The sequence below is a fragment of the Eubalaena glacialis genome, chromosome 3 (assembly GCF_028564815.1).
Source record: "Eubalaena glacialis isolate mEubGla1 chromosome 3, mEubGla1.1.hap2.+ XY, whole genome shotgun sequence".
Classification (NCBI taxonomy): domain Eukaryota; kingdom Metazoa; phylum Chordata; class Mammalia; order Artiodactyla; family Balaenidae; genus Eubalaena; species Eubalaena glacialis.
Window position 1 is genome coordinate 61,737,350 of NC_083718.1, and position 20,451 is coordinate 61,757,800.

The 20,451-nt window shown below is 46.4% G+C and overlaps 1 protein-coding gene and 1 non-coding gene across 2 annotated transcripts; one reads left to right on the forward strand and one right to left on the reverse strand.

Moving 5' to 3' along the window:
- Positions 1-6,170: 6,170 nt before the first annotated feature.
- On the forward strand, positions 6,171-19,200 carry MYOC (myocilin). Its single transcript, XM_061185721.1, has 3 exons — positions 6,171-6,681; positions 16,897-17,022; positions 18,416-19,200. The coding sequence occupies exons 1-3, from the start codon at positions 6,171-6,173 to the stop codon at positions 19,198-19,200; spliced, it is 1,422 nt and encodes a 473-aa protein (XP_061041704.1).
- Positions 13,545-13,617, reverse strand: TRNAE-UUC (transfer RNA glutamic acid (anticodon UUC)). Its single transcript has one exon. It is a non-coding gene; the product is annotated as a tRNA-Glu (tRNA).
- Positions 19,201-20,451: the final 1,251 nt, after the last annotated feature.

Sequence of the window (20,451 nt, forward strand, 5' to 3'; positions counted from 1 at the left end):
TCGTGGATTGCCCTCAGGGTTAGTCCGGGACTCCCCGGTAACATCGCAGCGTAGGACACACAATCCCACTCTATGGAGTGAACCCAAAGCAGATGTCCCCGTATATGTTTGGGCAAATCTAGTCTTCAAGTTGCCAGTCAATAGAATGGGTAGAGGGGAAACATCTGAAGAGCGCTTGTAAAGTTCATTCTTGAGGTCTTCCCCGCAACACCATTAAATTTAGAAATTGGATGGAGTGGGAAGGCTAGTATTCAGGTCCTAGTCCCATTTACCAGCTCTATGATCTTGACTGAATCAGTTAATCCACAGTCTAACTCTGATAAACAGTTTCTTCATTTGTAAAAGAGGAATTATGAACTTTGCCCAGCTTACCTCAGGGTTATTGTGAGAGGTTCAATAAAACCAGGTACGTCAAAGTGTCCTGTAAACTTTTCGGCCCTTATTCAGGTATATGTCTTTGGCTGAGTGATAAAGAATTGAACAAGGAGTGTCAGCTCCAGGGAAGTGCTCAGGCTATATCTGCTCTTGTTTTTAGTGTCTGATGCTCCTCCTGACAGAAGCTGACCTTCAGGAAGAATGAGATTCCATAAGGTAAGTCCATTAAGGCAGAGCTAAGAAACCAAACACGACCCATTATGAGACTTGTCCATGTGAAAATTCCAGGAGAGCAAATAATAATGGAAAATGAAATTTTCCCTTGTTTTTAACTTCAGGAAAAAAAAAAAAAATGATGAGAATCAATAGTCAATGAGTAAGGAAAACAGCTCAGAAAAAGACATTTCCAAATTGATAATTAAGTACCTGTTCCTTAGGAAGGAACTTCCATGGAAACTTGAAGGAAAAATGGGAAAAACATAAAAAGCATGATCTGATCAGATCCCAAAGTGGATCCTTATTTAAAAAACAAAACAAAACAAAAACAGACAGTATCACTGCGCACGGAGGAGAGCTCAGGAATGTAGGGCACGAAAAGGACAACAAAATTCTCCAAATGCAGGAAGCAAATGCGGACGGGGTAGGTTTTCATAACAGAAGGTGACGAGGTAGTTAAACATGGTCATAACATCTCCCTGTATCAGGAGACACAAACAATTGACTGGGTTAAGTCAGGCTTTCAAGGGAAAGATAAAAAGAGCAGAGAGCAAAACAAAAGACTGTTTATAGACACCTGTTTATATTGAGTGTATTCAAACCAGCAAGGTCTGATGGCAGGGACCCTAAATCTTTTTTAAAAGTCCAGTTTTCTTAAGAAATCTCAAGAAACTCTCAAAAGAGAACTAATTTTAATTATTCTAAATAAAAAATAAATACAAATATGTGGCATATAATTAATTTAGACAAGGCTAACAATTTTGTAAAGTCAGGCATACAAGAATACTGTATCCAGCTTCTGATTGGTTAGAAATCATTAGAAATCACTGTCTTCCCAAGCCTAGTTCTTCTACCCTGATCTATCACAGCCCTTGTAACACAGGCCTGATGCTCTTTTTCAAACTGGGCTATTGTTTGGTCTTTCGAAAGTGTCTCACTTTTTCTTTCTGTCCTTCCTTTCATATCTCCATATCCCAACCCCCAATCCCCTATAGAAATCCTACCCATTAACAACAGCTGGAAGAAAACCAGCTTAACATGCCATATAATAAGGCTTCATGGGATGTTCATGGCACTAGTGGTAGAATCTGTAGGATGAAAATTGCCAACAATGTTATTGTGATAATTTAAGTGTGGTTTGACACTATCTAGATGCTAGCATGACATTTGGAGCTCTCAGAACTGCCACGAGGGCTGTCCCTATACACATTCAGGCCTCATAAAAGCCTTCCTCTCCAGGAAGGGACAAGCTCCTGGGCTATACTTTGTAGCTGTAGCTGCTGGGTCCTACCCTTGTAAGTCTCTCTCTCTCCCAATAGGGAGAGGATGCCCCAGTGCCCAGGACCAGCTCCCATCCGGACAGCACCGGACAACCCCTGGATAAGCGCTGGATGGAAGAGAATATGCAGGGCTCAATGGCTTAAGATCCCACCCCCCTTGCTTCCTGCTTTGGGTCAAAGGGTGGTGGGAGGCAGCCACAGAGGAAATAGACATGTTTAATCTGAAAGTGATTCCACATGCCTTGTCATTAGACACAAGGTACACTGAAAGAACCCAAGGCAGACCTATAACCAGTCACAACCTGAGGGCCTGAGCAATTGTTAACATGTCATCTCTTTAGGTCCCTTTACAGATGCATCTCCCCTGTGAAGCACCCCCGTTCACGAGGGACACCCACCTCCCCTAGGCTTCTCCAACACTTAGGTTACTCCACGAGCCTCACCCAGCGTTACAGCCTGAGAGATCCTTGAGGATGGGGTCCACCTCCTACATATTCCTGTGTGCGCCACAGCCCTTAGCACACAGTAGGTGCTTAATAATGAATCACTTCAATGATGAACCACCCGGGAAACAGAGGAAAGCTGCGGGGTGGAGAATGGTGCCTTGAGTTCCCCAGTTAAGACTGAGTCTCATCAGTCCCTTCCCTGGTCCTCATTTTCATGGTAGTAAGTTACCATTTTAATGGTAAACAAGGAGGTTTTGTAGTAAGCCTCCTTATCCGTAGTGAAATAAAGGCATACATAAAATAATCCCAGTTGAGGCTATGTGTGTGCGTTTGGGGGAGAGGAGTGTGCCCCCAGCAAAGGCTTCCTCTCCAGCTGGGAGAGCCCTGCTGGCAGACTCCAGGGTGGCGCCCAGAGGGTCCTGAGCAGCCCAGAAGATGGGACCATCCATGGCTTTACTCTCATGCCTGAGGGCTCTCTGGTGTTCTATTTCTGCTTGAATTATGTACCCATCCACGAATCCATTGAAAATGTATTGAGCGCTTATATCTGCCCGACCCTGGGGACAAGATGGTGAGCCAAGCGGTCCCAGCTCTACCCTCATGAAGGGTCCAGTTTCTCGTGGAAGAACTGCAGAAGAAAACCAGGAGCCAACCAGCTTAAACTCCAGGCTAAAAGAACGGAAATAAACACAACCTCGAAAAGAATTACGTAACGGATGCTCCTTAAGCATGCCGCTCCCTCGTGCCCCCTGCTGCCCCCATCTTGCACGGAGGCCCCAGGCCAGCGCCTTCCGTGCCTGCTCCGTCCACAAACCTAGCTCTGCGGATGGCCGGACACACGCCTTTCCGGCTGCCGGGAGCCTCTGAGCTGGAGACTCCCTGGCTCCAGGCTCCGGAAAGGAAATGCAACTGGAACACACAGTCTAACGGCGAATCTGGAGTGGACAGGGTTTCGTCAGAGGGAAAGGGGTCTCCACGTCCAGGGCTCCAGGAGGTGGAGACTGCGGGGAGTCGGGCGCTGGCGCGGAGAGGGTGGTGAAAGGCAGAAGGGTGAAAAGGGCAGGAGGAAGCCGACCAGATGTTTATTGCTGTTCACGGGGCTGAAAAGTTTCCTGTGTCTTCTAGTGAGCCCTTTTCTCTGCTTTTAGGAAAATAACTCTATTTCATGAAAGGATGCAGTTTTGTAAAATCAGCTGTGAAACCTCAAGGGTTTGCATGGGTTTGCTTCACTGAAGGCCTTTATTTAGTGGGAATATAGGAAGCTAGCTCATTTCCTAGAGCGGTGATTCCTTGAAGAAGTGACTAGAGTCTTTCATGTATTCTGGGCAATTAGTGGGCCCTTGGGTGGATTAGGCTTAGGTGAGAAGATGGAAAACCTTGGAACCTGGAGACCTCAGTTTTCTTTCTGGTTCTGCCACTCATTGGCTGTGTGACCTTGGGCAAGTCCCTCTCCTTTCTCATCTGTAAGTGCCCTGGTGGTTCGAGTGTTCCATGAGGGCTTTGAGAGGGAGATGGGCAGCAGACAGAGCTCTGGCAGTGAGGTGCAGTAGGGGTCGTGATGGCGGGTCAGGGGAGGAAGGCAGAATGTGAGGGCCTGGTCAGTCCTTATCATATCCGGCTCCAGGGGGAAGACGGGACAGTGAACCACAGTGATAGAGAAAAGGTCAATGAACCCAACAGCCACATTTCTTTCCCTAAGCACAGTGGCATTTGCCAGGAACCATGAAGAACGTTGAGAATGATTGCTTTTGCCTGGCAGTCAAAAACTGGGTTGGTCCAAGCAAAAATGCCAGGGATTGTTAAACTCTTCACCCCTGACTGGCACCCACACAGCTCTACAGTGACTGGCCTGCAGCTTAGGGGAGATAAAGCAAAAGAGAGGGATAAAGTGTGGGTGAAAAAAGACAAAAATTCACTAAAGGGCATTGGGAACTGACTGGAAAAGCCCCGGGAAATACAGATTGTGTGCTCCTGGATTATCCGAGGCAGTGCTGTATCACAAAAAGGAAATCAATTCAAGGGAAGTCAGAAAACCTGATTTCTAGTCCTATGTTCTTCCTTTACAAGCAGAGTTAAATTGAGCAAACTGAAGGCAGTAAAATTACTTACGTTTCCCTTTATCCAGAACTCTTTTCCTCCATGGAGTCGGCAGCCCAGGAACGATCTTAGTCCTTTTAACAGAAAGAGAACATTCCTAAGAGTAAAGCCAAACAGATTTGAATCGGTTCTTGCTGACTATAAGATATTTTAAAAAATCATTTTGGTAATGTTTATTATCTGATTCAGGAACTGAGAATAGTACCCTTTAGTCAGCAGTAAACAGACACCCACTTGTAAGTGTCTCAAGTTCAAGTCTAACTTTAGAACCAATCAAATAAGAATAGAATCTTTAGAGCAAAATGTATTTTCTCAATCTCGAGCAGAGTCTGCCAGGGCACATCTGAAATATTATATTTACTTCAAAAATACTGAAGATGTTATTGGTATCAGACAACATCAATTGCTTAAATGCAAATGTTATTTTAAAAGTTATCTATGAGGCTGCTGCACACGTTCTGATTTGCGTGGACCTCTTCTTGGCATATTTGCTGGGTTTTTTTTTCCTCTTTAGATTTATTAATATAAAGCAGGGATTATTAACCTAGGGTCCCGAAAGCTCATGAATTTGGATGGAAAAAAAATTACATCTTTATTTTTACCACTTTTGAAGTAAAATTTGGGTTTAACATTTCCTTCCGTATGGATCTAGCCATAAATCCAAAGTTGTGTTAACAGTACCTGTGACTTTGTCACCACCAATAGAGATCACAGACATTTTACATTTCATTACAGTTGTTGCAGTTAGCATGCAATAGTATTTACGGGCAAAACCACTTTGAAATTAGATACCCCCCTGCTAGACCTTGTTTTTAAGACGTTAATAAAAAGGACATGTATATTTCAATTAAAAATTTTTTTTGATAGTAGTATTTCAATATATGTTTTCTTGGCAATCCTATATATTTTATACATTTAAAAACATCTTCCTGAGGAGGCTTCCACAGATTTCATCAGTGAGATCAATGGCATTTGCATGCACGTGCACACACGTGGTGAGAACTAGTCTAGAGGCTAGCACTGACATTGGTGCCTGAGATGCAAGACTAGAATCAGAGCGTCCTCCCAAAGATACACCCACATTTGTTTTAAAGGGAGGGGCGGGGGAAGAATTCTGCTTCCGACTGCTTTTAAAGCATTGCTGCTCCCTTAAGCCTGGCGGCATGCTGCCCTTGTATCCCACCTGGCTGTTATTCATCTCTGTCACTGCTACAGGGACAAAGGGACTGTGTCTTAGGTATGGCTGTATCCCCGTTTTCCAGAACAGTGCCTGACACAGAACAGGTTCTCAATAAAGTTTGCAGAGTAATGGAAATAGGAACTAGAAATAAATCCTTGTTGAAATTGACACACGAGTAGTCATGCTGGATGAGTTGGGTATGTGTGAGTGTATGTGGGAAAACAGGGTGGGGATATAGGGACTGTTATGGGGATGTGGGGTGCATAAAGTGGGACATTCTTTTTTAAAAGAAATTCAAAACAGACTTCTGGAAGATCATTTTCTAAGACTCTTGCTGGCAGTGTGAAAACAGCCCCCCCTTGTGCACGGCCTCACCCAGCCTCACATGGCCACATCATCCTCCCCCCACGCAGGGCTGCCTCCCCCAGTATATATAAACCTCAGTGCAGCCAGGGCAGGAATCAGCCGGGCCACCCAGCCAGACACCTCTCAGCGCAGGGGAGAGTTCCAGAGGGAGCCTCGTCCAGCAGCTGCTCTGAGGGCTTCTGTGCACCTTGCTGCCACTGCAGGCCCGAGATGCCAGCTGTCCAGCTGCTGCTGCTGGCCTGTCTGGTATGGGGTGTGGGTGCCAGGACAGCCCAGTTCCGGAAGGCCAACGACCGGAGTGGCCGATGCCAGTACACCTTCAGCGTGGCCAGCCCCAATGAGTCCAGCTGCCCCGAGCAGGGCCAGGCCATGTCAGCCATCCAGGACCTGCAGAGGGACAGCAGCGAACAGCGCGCGGCCCTGGAGTCCACCAAAGCCCGGCTCAGCTCCCTGGAGGCCCTCCTCCACCGCCTGACCTCGGGCCAGGCTGCCGCGCCCTGGGACACCCAGGAGGGGCTGCAGAGGGAGCTGGAGTTAGCCTACAGAGACCTCGTCCATGACAAGTCAGCTCTGGAGGAGGAGAAGAGACGACTGCAGGCAGAGAATGGGGATCTGGCCAGGAGGTTGGAAAGCAGTAGCAAGGAGGTAGCACGCCTGAGGAGGGGCCAGTGTCCCCAGGCCCGCAGCACCTCTGAGGACGTGCCACCAGGCTCCAAGGAAGGTAACACCGTGGGGTGAAGGTAGCACGGTTCACGGAAACCTGTTACAGGTGGCCAGGCCTGTCCTTCCTGCCCTCTCCTTTCTCCTGGAGACCACGCATCTAGCGTGAGTCACACAAATTAAGGAGGGCAAAGCAATCACTTTCACATGTTGCTAGTGAGTTAGGTCCCAAGAGTTCTGTTGAGGTTCGTGGTTCTGAGATCTTTTTTAAAATTTTTTATTTTTTGGCTGTGTTGGGCTTCGTTGCTGCGTGCGGGTTTTTCTCTAGTTGCGGTGGACAGGCTTCTCATTGCGGTGGCTTCTCTTGTTGCGTTCCACGGGCTCTAGGTGCGCAGGCTTCAGTAGTTGTGGCACAAGGGCTTCAGTAGTTGTGGCTCGCGGGCTGTAGAGCGCAGGCTCAGTAGTTGTGGCGCACGGGCTTAGTTGCTCCGCGGCGTGTGGGATCTTCCCGGACCAGGGCTCGAACCCGTGTCCCCTGCATTGGCAGGCGGATTCTTAACCACTGCGCCACCAGGGAAGCCCCAGTTCTGAGTTCTCGTGCCTACCCATGACAGTTTTCACAATCCATAGCAAAATGAGAAATATAAGGACCAGGTGAGATGCAAATATATAGGATCAATAGAAAGTTGCCAACTATCCTTTTTAGAAAATTGTCCTTTTGTGAATCTTTGTTCAGAGATTGTCGACGCTTACCTTTTGTTGTTAAAATGACCTCTGTTTATGAAATGACAATAGATTTATGAAATGATGATAGGTGGTAGGGTTTTTTTTTAAGTGTCCTTCCTTGGCAAAATAAAGAGGCAGCAACCCAGTGTGGGTTCCCTCAATATGTTGTTTTGGAAATTTTCCTGCTCTTGGTCCAATCTGAGAACCTCTGCTTTTAAGTCACTTTGAAGTGGCTTTTGCTACCTGAGATGTCATTCTGTTCATCCTGGTCCCTGCCAGGTGAGTCCATGAGTGTACACTGGGGGAGGAGGGACACTCTTCCCAGTAGTTGGGAAGACAGTATTTGTGTCACTTTTTGTGAAACTCTGCTCCCAAATATTCACTGTTTAAAAAGTTTTCCAATCATGAGGGAACAAGCAAGCAAATCCAGTTAGGGGACAATTAGTCTGGGCTCTTCAAAGATGTCAACATCAAGAAAGAAAAATAAAGGGAGCTGGGGGTGGGGGCCTTGTTTTCGATTAAAGGAGACTATAGAGATGTAGTGACCAAAGTCAGTACATGATGCTGGAGTGGCCCCTGCATCCAGGGGGACAAAGCTACAAGGGACAGGTTTGGGATCCTTGAGGAAATTTGAATATAGACTTCTTATCAGGTTGTGTTATTGGATTCGTGTTCAGTTTCTTGGGTGAGATATGGTATTGTGGTTATGAAGAATATCCGTGTTCTAAGGAGATACATACTCAAGCACTTAGGGATGAGGCATCAGAATGTCCACAATTTACTTTCCAATGATTTGCAAAGACTGTAAATATATAAAGAGTGAGAGAAAGAAAAATGATACAAATGTGACAAAATATTAGCAGTTGGTGAATCTAAGTGAACGACACATGGGGGATTTATTGTACTGTTCTGTCAACTTTTCAAAAGCTTTGAAAATCTTCAAAATAAAATGAAGGGAAATTATCTTCTAAAGAGGCTCTGCATGAAAGGCAAAATCTGCACAGATGTGACACCAGAAAACCCAAGGGTCCATGCCTGGGTGTGACCTCGGGCAAGTCGTTTAGTCTCTGCACCTTGGTTTCTCATCCATAACATGGCAATGAAAATTCCTGTTGTGAATAACAATTTTTGTAGGGTTCAAATGAAATGACTCTAAGGTATAAAGGATTTTTTAAAATCCTGTATTGATAGAGTTGGAAGAGATCCAATTCTAAATTTTACAATGAAGGGAAGTAAGGTCACAAGATGCCAAGGGACCCCAGGTTGAACAGCTGATCAGTGATGGTGCTGAGACTTGTTGAACTTGAGTCTTTGAGCACAAATGAAAGAATCATTATTAATAGAAGTGTTATGAGGCATTACGTATTTCAGACTGTTAACTGAATGAACAAAACCCCTGAGAGAGACACACAGAGAGAGAGAGAGAGACAGAGAGACAGAGTGTGTATGTGTGTGTGTGTGAGAAAAAATAGAGGAAACATTTTTTTTATTGTCTTGTGGTCACTTAACAAGTCTTTGGGAATTTATTCAACGTGTTCTCTGATTTTATATATATATATTTTTAAATTTATTTGTTTTATTTATTTATTTTTGGCTGCATTGTATCTTCATTGCGGTGCGCGGGCTTCTCATTGCGGTGGCTTCTCTTGTTGCGGAGCACAGGCTCTAGGCACACGGGCTTCAGTAGTTGTGGCACACGGGCTTCAGTAGTTGTGGCATGCGGGATCAGTAGTTGTGGCTCGCGGGCTCTAGGGCGCAGGCTCAGTAGTTGTGGCGCACGGGCTAAGTTGCTCCGTGGCATGTGGGATCTTCCCGGATCAGGGCTTGATCCCGTGTCCCCTGCATTGGAAGGCGGATTCTTAACCACTGTGCCACCAGGGAAGCCCTGATTTTATATTTCTTTTTGTCCTTTCCAGCTGCTCTACTTTTGAAATAAAGACAACAGCCCATTATAGTGAACTACAGACTTGGAAGCTCTTTCCTAGCAGTGGGTTTTTCATGAGCAGGAAACTACATTAGTACAAGAATGTATAGCTGGAAAGGGGGCCTCGAGAACATCTGATGCCTCTGGCTCATTTGTGCAGATGTGGAACTTAGGCCCAGAGAGGTTGCTCAGAGGTTCCCGGTCACTAGCCCTCTAGCGGCAGAGCCGGGACTAGAATTCAGGCCCCTCCCCCGAGGTTCAGTGGCTCTTCAGGACCCTGACGTGACCTCTGGTTTATAGAACCTAAAGATGAAAGACAGAAAAGTTACATTTAAATGTCAGGGAAAGAACGCTTGGAACAAAAGATGTGCTTCAAGGTCCTAGATTTGAGAGTAAAGGGGTGTTTGGTGCGGCTGGGATTCAGGTGTGGGTGTACTTTAGGCAGGAGAGGCAATAACTGAGGGATGGAGGGTGTGGGACTGAGGGCTTAGTGAGGCCAAGTTGGCAGAGGAAAGGCCTGAGGAGGTGGACTTTTCCTGACTCCACCTGTAATTCGAATTGTCACCACCATTTTCTTTATTGTGTAAGTATTACATAGAAAAAAAATGTCCTTAGAATCACGGAAGTCACTTGTTTATACGTGTGTGTGTGTGTGTGTGAGTTGAAATAATATATGCATATAAAATGTTGTAGTAATAATTCTGTAGTGAAATGTCTAGAAATCTTTTAAATATTCTTTTAAATCTTTTAAATAAATAGAAAATACAGATCACCAAAAGAGAAACTAGAGTTGCTTATAGCGTCACAAGAGAAATCCCACCTTCCCCTTTATTTCTCGTCTGCTTTGGACTCTCAGAGAACAGAACCTGGGATGAGGGCTTGTGTGCAGTGTTTGTATGGGCCACAATCCCAGGGAGGAGAATCGGGGACAGGGGAGAGTGTGACAGGGAAGGAAAGAGAACCAGCATGGGGCAGTGGGGGAGGGCCCTTCTCCAACTGGTCCCCATGGTGGGCAGCAAAGGCTGTACGCCACCAAGACTTCTGAGAAGCTGTGTAGAATGCAAAAGAGAAAGGGAGCATTCCTTCCCAGATTCGATACTCTGTTGGCCAAGGATCATCCCATGGGGTATATCGCACTTCCCTGATCCACAGATGTGAGCACCAGGCTGGTTCTCGCAGAGGCTGACACAGCAATGGCTAGAAAAAGGTGGGCAAGATATGCAGGGAGGGGCACCAGAGTTGCTCAACACAAGTGCTGCAGATTTCACTTCCTCACCTATAGGACGGGGAGAATAATCCCCCCAATTAGAAGTAACGCAGGAAAGCATCCAGCACAGTGCCTGGCACAGAGTGACCACCCAGTAAATGGATTATAGCTACGAAGGGCTTCTTTTGCTTGAGCTCCACTATTGTTTAAAAATGTCATTTATAGGGACTTTCCTGGTGGCACAGTGGTTAAGAATCCATCTGCCAATGCAGGAGACAGGGGTTCGATCCCTGGTCTGGGAAGATCCCACATGCCGTGGAGCAACTAAGCCTGTGCGCCACAACTACTGAAGCCCGCGTGCTCTAGAGCCTGCACGCCGCAACTACTGGGCCCATGCGCTGCAACTACTGAAGTCTGTGCACTCTGGGGCCCACGTGCCGCAACTACTGAGCCCGCATGCTGCAACTACTGAGCCGCGTGCTGCAACTACTGAAGCCTGCGTGCCTAGAGCCCGTGTGCTCTGCAACAAGAGAAGCCACCACAATGAGAAGCCTGCACACCGCAATGAAGAGTAGCCCCCGCTCACCACAACTAGAGAAAGCCCGTGCACAGCAACGAAGACCCAGTGCAGCCAAAAAAAAAGAAAAACAAATGTCATTTATAGATCAAAATGTCGACGTGTACATATCACTTCTGTAACACGCATTGATTCCAGAGACAATGTATGTTGGAGCAGCACCCAGGACAGTAGTCTGCTAGCTAATCTTCACCTTCTAGAGTATTCATGACAACCTGTGATTATGTTGGCACCCTTCTTTTTCTTCATCCTCTTCATGTATATAATACTGACCTAACTTTTCAGGCAGTGATAGAAAATAACAACAAAAATCATTACCATGTCATTTGCTTATATATCTATATATAAGTATATAAATAGGACAGAGCATGAAGAAAATATTTCCAAAATTTTGTAATAGACATGAACTTCTCAACCGCAGAAGGACTGAATTTTCATAGAAACAAACAAAAGCCCTAAAAATTTTTAGCTGTCTGATACAATACAGTCCTTAATCTTTTCATAACCTCTTTTTGTTTTTCTCCCACATTCAGAATGAAATTTGAGTGATTTTGAAACATTCCAGAGAAATTTTAGTTTTGTTACATTTTTACTGAGGATCATTTCATTTATAGTTTGAGCTAAGAATTCTGAGGCTCAGAGAAATTGAGTAATTGCCCAAAGTCACACAGCTGGTACATGGCAGGACTGAATTAGGAAACTATGACTTCTGGCGCAGCCAGGCCCCTTCACGCAACGGCTTCCCTGCCTTTGGGCTCTGCATCCTCTCCCACAGGCTTTGTTTCTCACGCCAGGTGACTCTACTCTGGGAATCTGACCGTTGCCAGGTGTTCCTGGCTGACACAGCCAAGCAGCACCCAGCAGATTTGCAATCCAACCATCCCGCCTGCCAACTGAGAACTGGCCTTACAGTCATTCCGGAAGCCATTCCCTGACCTTATGTTTTATTGTGATTCTTGTTTACTCCAAAGAAAGCACATGAGGTGTGGTTCTTGCAAAGGGTTTGGGGGTTAGGGGGCCAGGGAGAAAGACCCCCTGGTTAGAGCCCTGAGGACCTTGGTGGGACCCAGAAAGGAACTGGGCACCAGCCAGGCACGTGTAGGGGAGGAAGAGCTGACGGGAAGATGTCTCTCTGGGTAAACCGCCTGGGAGCTGTGTGTGCATGAGCCACCCACTGGAATCTGAGTCAGCTCCAGGAGTGGGTCACCCCCTAAAGTGCCGAGCAGTGTAGAGCCTCTGGTAGCAGTCTCAGTTCAAGCAGGAGACAGATACCACATAGCAGGTTAAGTCAGGGATGTTCAATATAAAGAATTAACTGATGAAATAGCAACTATGAGATAAAATAAGCCCCACATGGCACCCTAGGGCTGAGGGAGGGTACAGAGGAAGGACAAACTTGGAATGGGTTCTGACATCATTGAGGAAGGTGGGGTTGAGCCCATCAGACAGCAGAGACGCTGGCCGGTTAGCCCAGGCTGGAGGTGGAATGGACACCTCCTGAGTCTGGGAAAGGCTGCAGGAGCCCTGCAGAGCCAGCGTAGGGGCTTGCAGAGGTCTGCAGAGCACGGGGGTCCCCATGCAAGGACTCTGGGTGCGGTGTTGAGAGGGTCGTGGAAACGTTATCGCCAGGCTGAGGCTGCGAGGTCACAGAAGAACCACGTCCTTGGCAAGTGCCTGAGGCAGAGCTCTACCAGATGTCCTCACACTCCTGCTGCCAGCCCAGCCCCTGCAGGACACTGCAGGAGACTGGCACCCCCCCACTGTGTCCCTCTAGCGCCCTCTACTGAGAAAGCCTAACATCATACTCACTTTAAAGGAGCAATGTCTCTTTTTTTGAGAGAGCATCTATGGAAGGGTGCATTCAGCACTGACAGGCAGTACATTTATACTGACCCACATCCCCACCACAGGGTGGAAAGGTTCACAACTGCCATGACCATGGCACACGTGGGTTCAAGTCCTAGTCCTACCACTTACCAGCTGTGTGACCTTGGGCAAGTAACTTAACCTCTCTGAGCCTCAGTTTCCTCTTCTGCAAAACGAAGATCATAACGTTGCCTCTTAGGACTGTTATGTGGAATACAGGTAATGATAGCAAAAGCCTAGCACAGGACCTGGCTCATAAGAGGCACTTAGTAAGTGGTGGCAATAGTTAAATTAGGGGCAGACTGCAGTTCTAAAGCCTTATTCTATTTCTCTGAAACTTGTGAAGGCACCAGATCACATAAATAATTTATATAAAACTGCTTTGAAATGTAGAAAGAGCCATAAATACCTGTTAATCATCTCTTTTCACAAAGAAGCTGTTTTTCAGTATTTCAGTGCCAGTTCTTTAGATGTCTTCAACGAAGTTACCTGGGAAAATGCCTGTTTGGGTTTGTTTCCCTCTCACTTTTTTTTTATTCCCTGTGGCTAAAGAGGGCATTTTCCTTTCTTTCTTTTTTTTTTTTTTTTCTTTTGGCTGCACCATGTGGCTTGCGGAGATCTTAGTTCCCCGACCAGGGATCAAACCTGGGCCCCCCGCATTGAAAGTGCGGAGTCTTAACCACTGGACCACCAGGGAATTCCCGAGAGGGCATTTCCGCACCAGCATGTGGCATCTTAGTTCCCTGACTAGGGACTGAACCTGAGCCCCCTGCATTGGAAGCGTGGAGTCTTAACCACTGGACCGCCAGGGAAGTCCCCCATTTTTCTGAATTTTCTTCTAACTGACTTGCAGGTGTGTGCCTCTACTTTTCTCAATATACATCTTTTTCTCAGTAAAATTTCTCACTGAATTATATGACCATCCTAGCTACACTCACAGAGTGAAATAATTTGTATCAGATGCACAGAGGAAGGAACCAGGTGCAGGGGAGGGCAGGCTCACAGTAGCCCTTGACGGATGGCAACTGTGTGTCACGGAGCTGAAGGGCAGGGAGCTGGGGTGGAGTGAGGGAACTCTCCAGCTTGGTACAGATGTCACTGCAGTATTTCTCTCTCATCTCACATTGCTTGACACCAGCTCCTATGTTCTGAGAATTAATGGAAACAAAGTTTGAATTATCCTGAGGAACAGTGGTCTAAGGAAAGGTACAAAGGAAAGGAAAACAACTCACCTCAGGGAACTCGCTCAGTGACATGACTTTGAGAAACGGCCACATTGCATGAGCCTCTGCTCAGTGTCAGAGGTTGGGTAGGCAAGGCGGGGGTTGGGGGGGGTGGCTTCTGACAGCCAGGAGTCAGGGCTCTCTCCTTGTGTTTTAGGCCTAAGAGATAAGTCAAGTGGTTGGGAGAAGCAGACAGAGGGCAGAGGCCTGGCTTCAGGAGGCAGGGATGGTTGAAGACAGCTCTGTCAGCCCCTCGTAAAGGAAGGGGCTTCCTCACACTTACCTATTCCTGGCAGCACAGAAGAACAGGGGACCTTGGGCACCCTGTTCCTCTCCCATGCTGCCCACGCAGGTCCCGGACTGGTCTGGTCTAGGGAACCTACCTCTGACCTAGTAGATCAGCCTCTGCCTTGGGTACCCTCCTAGGTCAAGGCAATCTTTAGAGGGAAGAACAGAGGAGTTTCCTCACCTCCACGGCCCTTCAGACAGGGAGAAGGAGATTCAAGGAACCAGATTAACTTCTCAGGACTTTCCAGCAACCATTTGGATGGTCCAACCGATCCTGGTTCCCAAAGTAGCCTGGAATGAACCCATGTTACTTCCTGGCCAAGAGGACTTTGCCAGATTATCCATTCCTAAAGGGAACCATGGACCAACTGTAACTTATTCACCTTTTTTTCTCCACATCTAGTCTTACTCTTAATAGGTGCTCCAGAGGGGCTGGCTGACAGGATGGATAAACAGCTTCCCAAGGCTGCGGACACTGAAGACCTTCCACATCCCTAGGGGTACTCCCAATTACCCCTGGAGTTTGGAGTGCGTATCTAGGATGAACTCAGTTGGCTACACGTTTTGGCTTAGAGTTCATAACTGGTCACCCGGCCCAGTCTAGACTGAGGAAAGTCCCAGGGTGTGAGCACGCACCCCCTCCAGGGCAGTCACACTCTCCTGGAGGCCAGCTGAACAGCTGCATGAAAGGCAGGGGTGGAGACTACTGTGGGATCGGGAGGGGAGGTGGAGGAGATACACCTGAAGGCCACCCCCCAGCACCCTGGCCCAGCCCAAGCCTTAGGGCTTCTTAGCTGGATGCTTTCCCTACCTCCTTACAGGGAGAAGCCTTTTCTAGTACTGTAGTTCACCTAAGCTGAATACCAGCAACTATAAGAGGGTACCTTGATTCCAGACATGTGAAAATGTGAAAGAACGTGTGGCTTAAGATTGATGAAATGTGGCACATCCAGGAGGGTTAAGAGTTCCATTGCCTGAGAGGTAAATTTAGAAGAGTTAAGCTAACAAGTGATGAAAGACAGAGAATGTCTTCCTGACTTTCTGGGCTGTGTGGGAGCCCAGCCTCAGGCATTGCCCTGACTGCCCTCCCTGCTATTCTGCTGGGCTGGGGGCCAGGTCAGACTGCCTGAGATGTTCAGCAAGAGAAAAGGCCAATGTTTTAAGCATATCTTTTTATTCTGATGCTTTGACACCTGGGTCTTGCTGATAACAGGAGGGACTGCCCCTCAGAGGGTTAGCCAATTCTTAAAGATAGTAAATGACTCACCTGTAAGCACACCTTTCATACGCAAATGAACCAATTTGGAGCCTACACCCCACCCCCTCTTCCGTCAGGGTCTCACACTCAGGGCCACTATTCCCCTGCCCTGATCAATGGGGGCCAGGTACCAGACAACTAGAGACAGCTCCTATGCTTCAGAGCCTGCAGAAATTATTCAAAGTAGCCAATCCTAAACCTGCTTACCCTGCCTCACTCATTCCTTCCCCTGGAAATCAAAATAAAGCTCTCACCCATGTTCCGCCTCCCTCCTGATGAACCCTGGTGCTTCACCGTGTGGCCCTCTATGAGGTGGTGTGCCCCCTCCTCTAGGGATCAGTGAGTATAACGAGCTATCTTTTTAATGGCCATTGTCTCCTGATCTGTTGGCCTCACCATACCTGAACCATAATCCAACCTGCCTTTTAAAACAGCTGCTCCTGTGGCTGTGCTTTTTCCTTGTATTCAAGGGCTGCTGTATGCCATAATCCTAAGTCAAAGTAGCAATGTGCGATACACTGTGATGACTTAATGTCTAACCAATGTCATCCACACCTCTTCCCTTCTCCTTGGCTCAAACTGTCCCCCAAATTCCTGTAGGAATCCTGCACACTCTCTTCCTTGTCTAAAATGGTCTTGGAAAGGGATCTGACAGAATATTTCAGCTGAGCATGTTAAAGCTTAATATGTTACTTCTTATGGGAACATTTGCATTATGACAGGAGAAAAAAACACCTAAGTCAGGCAGAGAATTGTTAATTGTTGAATTTCTGGCATCCCAGAAAATGCTAAGGATTTTCTCAATATCCCTGCATCACACCTCACCTACTCATAAATCAGACCTTCTAGTGGGAATTATTTTAATTTTGTACAAGCTTACTTTATTCTGAATACTCTACTCTGTGCTAGGCACATTGCTATGCAATTTATTACTTGTGAGCTTTTTATTATGGAATTTTTCAAACATTCACAGAAGTAGAGAGAATAATACAAACCCTAACATATCCATCACCCAGCTCCAACAGTTGTCAGCACAGCCCAGTCTTGTTTCATTGTCCCTCCCCCTCCCTGAACCCCATTTATTATCTTAAAACAAATCTCACACACCCTCATATCTTTGGAAGCCTATTTAAATCCCATTCTCAACGTAGTCTATCCTTAGGCCTTTTTCCTCACAGTACAGTTTTGCCTCTTTCTTTTAATATAGTTTCTAAATGGAATTTGGAGAACGTGGGCTTTCAGGAATTGAAGTCAGAGTTAACTGAGGTTCCTGCTTCCCGAATCTTGAAGGAGAGTGCATCGGGTCATCCCAGGAGTGAAGAGGGAGGCACTGGTATGGAGTTAAATTTCTCCTCTTCTGTACCAATGTGGTCTTTATCTGTGTCTAGCTCTGCATTCAGAGTTGCTCAGCCCACTGTGGGGGAGGGGGGTGGACAAATAACCTCCCTGGGAGCAGAGGCAGGAAAGGGGAAGAGGAACAGAACCCCCTTTCTGCTCCCTTTCCAGGGCACACTGGCAGGAAGTCGGCCTTTCCCTAGCAAAGCTCTGTATCTTATCACCTACACTTGGGGAGGGGACAGGGCTGCACCGAGGGAAGATGAGAGATGTGTTTGTTTCACCCACTTGGTTGTCATATAGAATTGATTGCACCTGAAAAACAACATTTTTTCAGTAGATCCTTCATATCTTTATCTTGGGGCCAGACAGACACCATGGACCATCCCAGCATAGTGTCTGTTACTAAAGGTATCTTTTCTGAATTTTGGGTATTTAGGAAAAGTACAATTGACCCTCTGAGAGGTGTTCCCTGAAAGCCTGACTTTAAGACAAAGACGGTGTCTTTCAGAGACAGTGACTCTCCATGTTGTTGACAATTATTGCTAGTACAGAAGGGCATGCATGAGGATGGAGAGTTTTGAGATATTCAAAATATGATTCTCTGAGATATGGGCAACAAAGAGTTTCCACTTTCTGTAAGGAAATTGAGATGCCCATTAAAATACAGAGGTTTATTGTGATTCAATCAAATTTAAGTTTTCAACCAACTCTTCATTTAAAAAATCATATTCAGATTTTATTATATTAAAATGATGGCTGCAGTATGTGGTCCATTGGGGAAGGGCTTGAAAAACTTGTTTTATAGAGATTATTATAATGACTTGATTATTGTCTCATTTTTTATAATAATGAAATAAATCAGACATGAAAGTCATAGAGTAATGCAATGAACATCATGAGATGATGCCCAGCTTAAGTCAAATATTACAAATATAGTGTGAAGCCATCTGTGCAGCCTTCATCTTTACAACCGATACCGAGTAGAAGTATTTATTGAAAAAAATCCACGTATAAGTGGACCCATACTGTTCAAACCCATGTTGTTCAAGGGTCAACTGTACTTTGATATCACATAGTGATCATAGAATATTTTCTGGGCATTTACTCTATACCGAGCACTTAACATGTATAATTACATTTAAAACTTACCACAGCTCTACTACCCAAAACACTACTCTTATCTCCCCTTACAAATCAGAAAACTGAATCCCTTAGAGAGCAAAGTAACTTATTGAAAGTCACAATAAGTGACAAAATAAGGTGATGCGTGGCAAAGCCCGGTTTAAACCCAGACGGTCTGTCTCTGGGGTTCTCACTTCTACTGGCTCTGCCATGATTCCACATTGTGGAAAGGTGGTGGCTACATGGTGTTTGTTTTAATTCAGCAGGATGTGGAGAACTCATTTGGGTAGGAGAACCTGTCACTCTGAGAACAGCTGAAACACTCACGGGCAAGTACGGCGTGTGGATGAGAGACCCCAAGGCCGCCTACCCCTATACCCAGGAGACCACGTGGAGAATCGACACAGTGGGCACAGACGTCCGCCAGGTTTTTGAGTATGACCTCATCAGCCAGTTCCTGCAGGGCTACCCTTCCAAGGTGCATGTGCTGCCCAGGCCGCTGGAAAGCACAGGCGCCGTGGTGTACCAGGGCAGCCTCTACTTCCAGGCGGAGGAGTCCAGAACGGTGATCAGATACGAGCTGCGCACCGAGACGCTGAAGGCTGAGAAGGAAATCCCTGGAGCCGGCTACCACGGGCAGTTCCCCTATTCCTGGGGCGGCTACACAGACATCGACCTGGCAGTAGATGAGACAGGCCTCTGGGTCATCTACAGCACTGAGGCGGCCAAAGGCGCCATTGTCCTCTCCAAGCTGAACCCAGAGAATCTGGAGCTGGAACAAATCTGGGAGACTAAGATCCGTAAGCAGTCGGTCGCCAATGCCTTCATCATCTGCAGCACCTTGTATACCATCAGCAGCTATTCATTGCCTGATGCTACCGTCAACTTCGCATACGACACCGGCACAGGTAGCAGCAAGGCCCTGACGGTCCCGTTCAAGAACCGCTACGAATACAGCAGCATGATCGACTACAACCCCCTGGAGAAGAAGCTCTTTGCCTGGGACAACTTCAACATGGTCACCTATGACATCAGGCTCTCCCAGATGTGAAAAGCCGTCAAGCGCTAGCAGAAAAGGCAGAAGGAAATGATGTTCAGGGTTCCTGAGGGGAAAGCCAGCCAGCCAGCCCATGCCCATGCAGCTTTTCTGGCTTTCCAAGCTTGCATTAACCCAGAAGAATGCGCATGGTCACCATGTCCAACTGGGCGGGAATAACAGTCTGGGGATTTAGATGGTTCCACGTTATAATAGATGTTCTTTTCTTCTGTCAGCTTTTAAAGGGATATTTAACCAAAATAGTTTAAGTTTTCTGGTGATTTGAGGCAAAAGCTATAATGCGTAGTAGTTGCTTCATGAAAACCACAAAGCTTTTAATAAATGGCCCTCAATGGCTAAATAACATATGTTTGGAGAATAGTTTGGGAAAAACATGTTTCCCCACGTGGAACCTGTTCCATGCATCGCCTGCTCTTGCATGTTGCCTGGTTACCATGAGCTATAATAACAAGCAGCACTCCTAAAGGCAGAGGAACAGCTATTGTGGCAGCGCTGAACATATATAAAATGTGTTTACTATAGTTGGCTTCTAATGCTTCGGGTGGGATCCAGTTGGATATTACAGCAACTTTGCCCCGTGAAATAAAATAATCTTACACAATATTCTCCTTGAACTTTGTGGGATACTTTGCTGAAGAGAAGAGTACAGATTCCAACCATCACATAATTCCTTTGGGTTGGGAGGTATGATTATAGGCTGCTAAAGTTTTGTGTGTGTGTGTGTGTGTGTAACTGAGAGGATTACGCCTGGTTTTGAGGTGTTGCCCACGATGACAGCAGGCAAACAGTGGAATCCATACCTTCTTACGCCCATCTCCTGGTGATTTTAGTCCTTCTCGAACAATCTTTTCATCTTTTCTCCAACTTACCCTCTTTCACCCTAGCTCTATTTTGGTTCTTATTTGCTGTCACAAGTATGAATTTCATAAGCCATAACCTCAGGTGAGCAGACCTAAGGAATTTAATTACCTCTTTACCTAAATTTAAATACCTCTTTAAAGGTCTAGCTCCAAAGACAGTCACATTCTAAGGTACTGGGGGTTAGGACTTTAACATATGAAGTGGTGGGGAGACAGTTCAGCCCATAACAACTGGGTATTACCACTCTACTCCACTGGTAGCAAACTCTTAAAAACTAGAAAACCCAGAAGTCAGAGTGCATGAAGTCATTCACCCTTCTAAGGACATGTAGCTGCCAGGTGTTGAATGAAAAGTGGAAGATGAGGAGACACTTTTGGGTGGTGA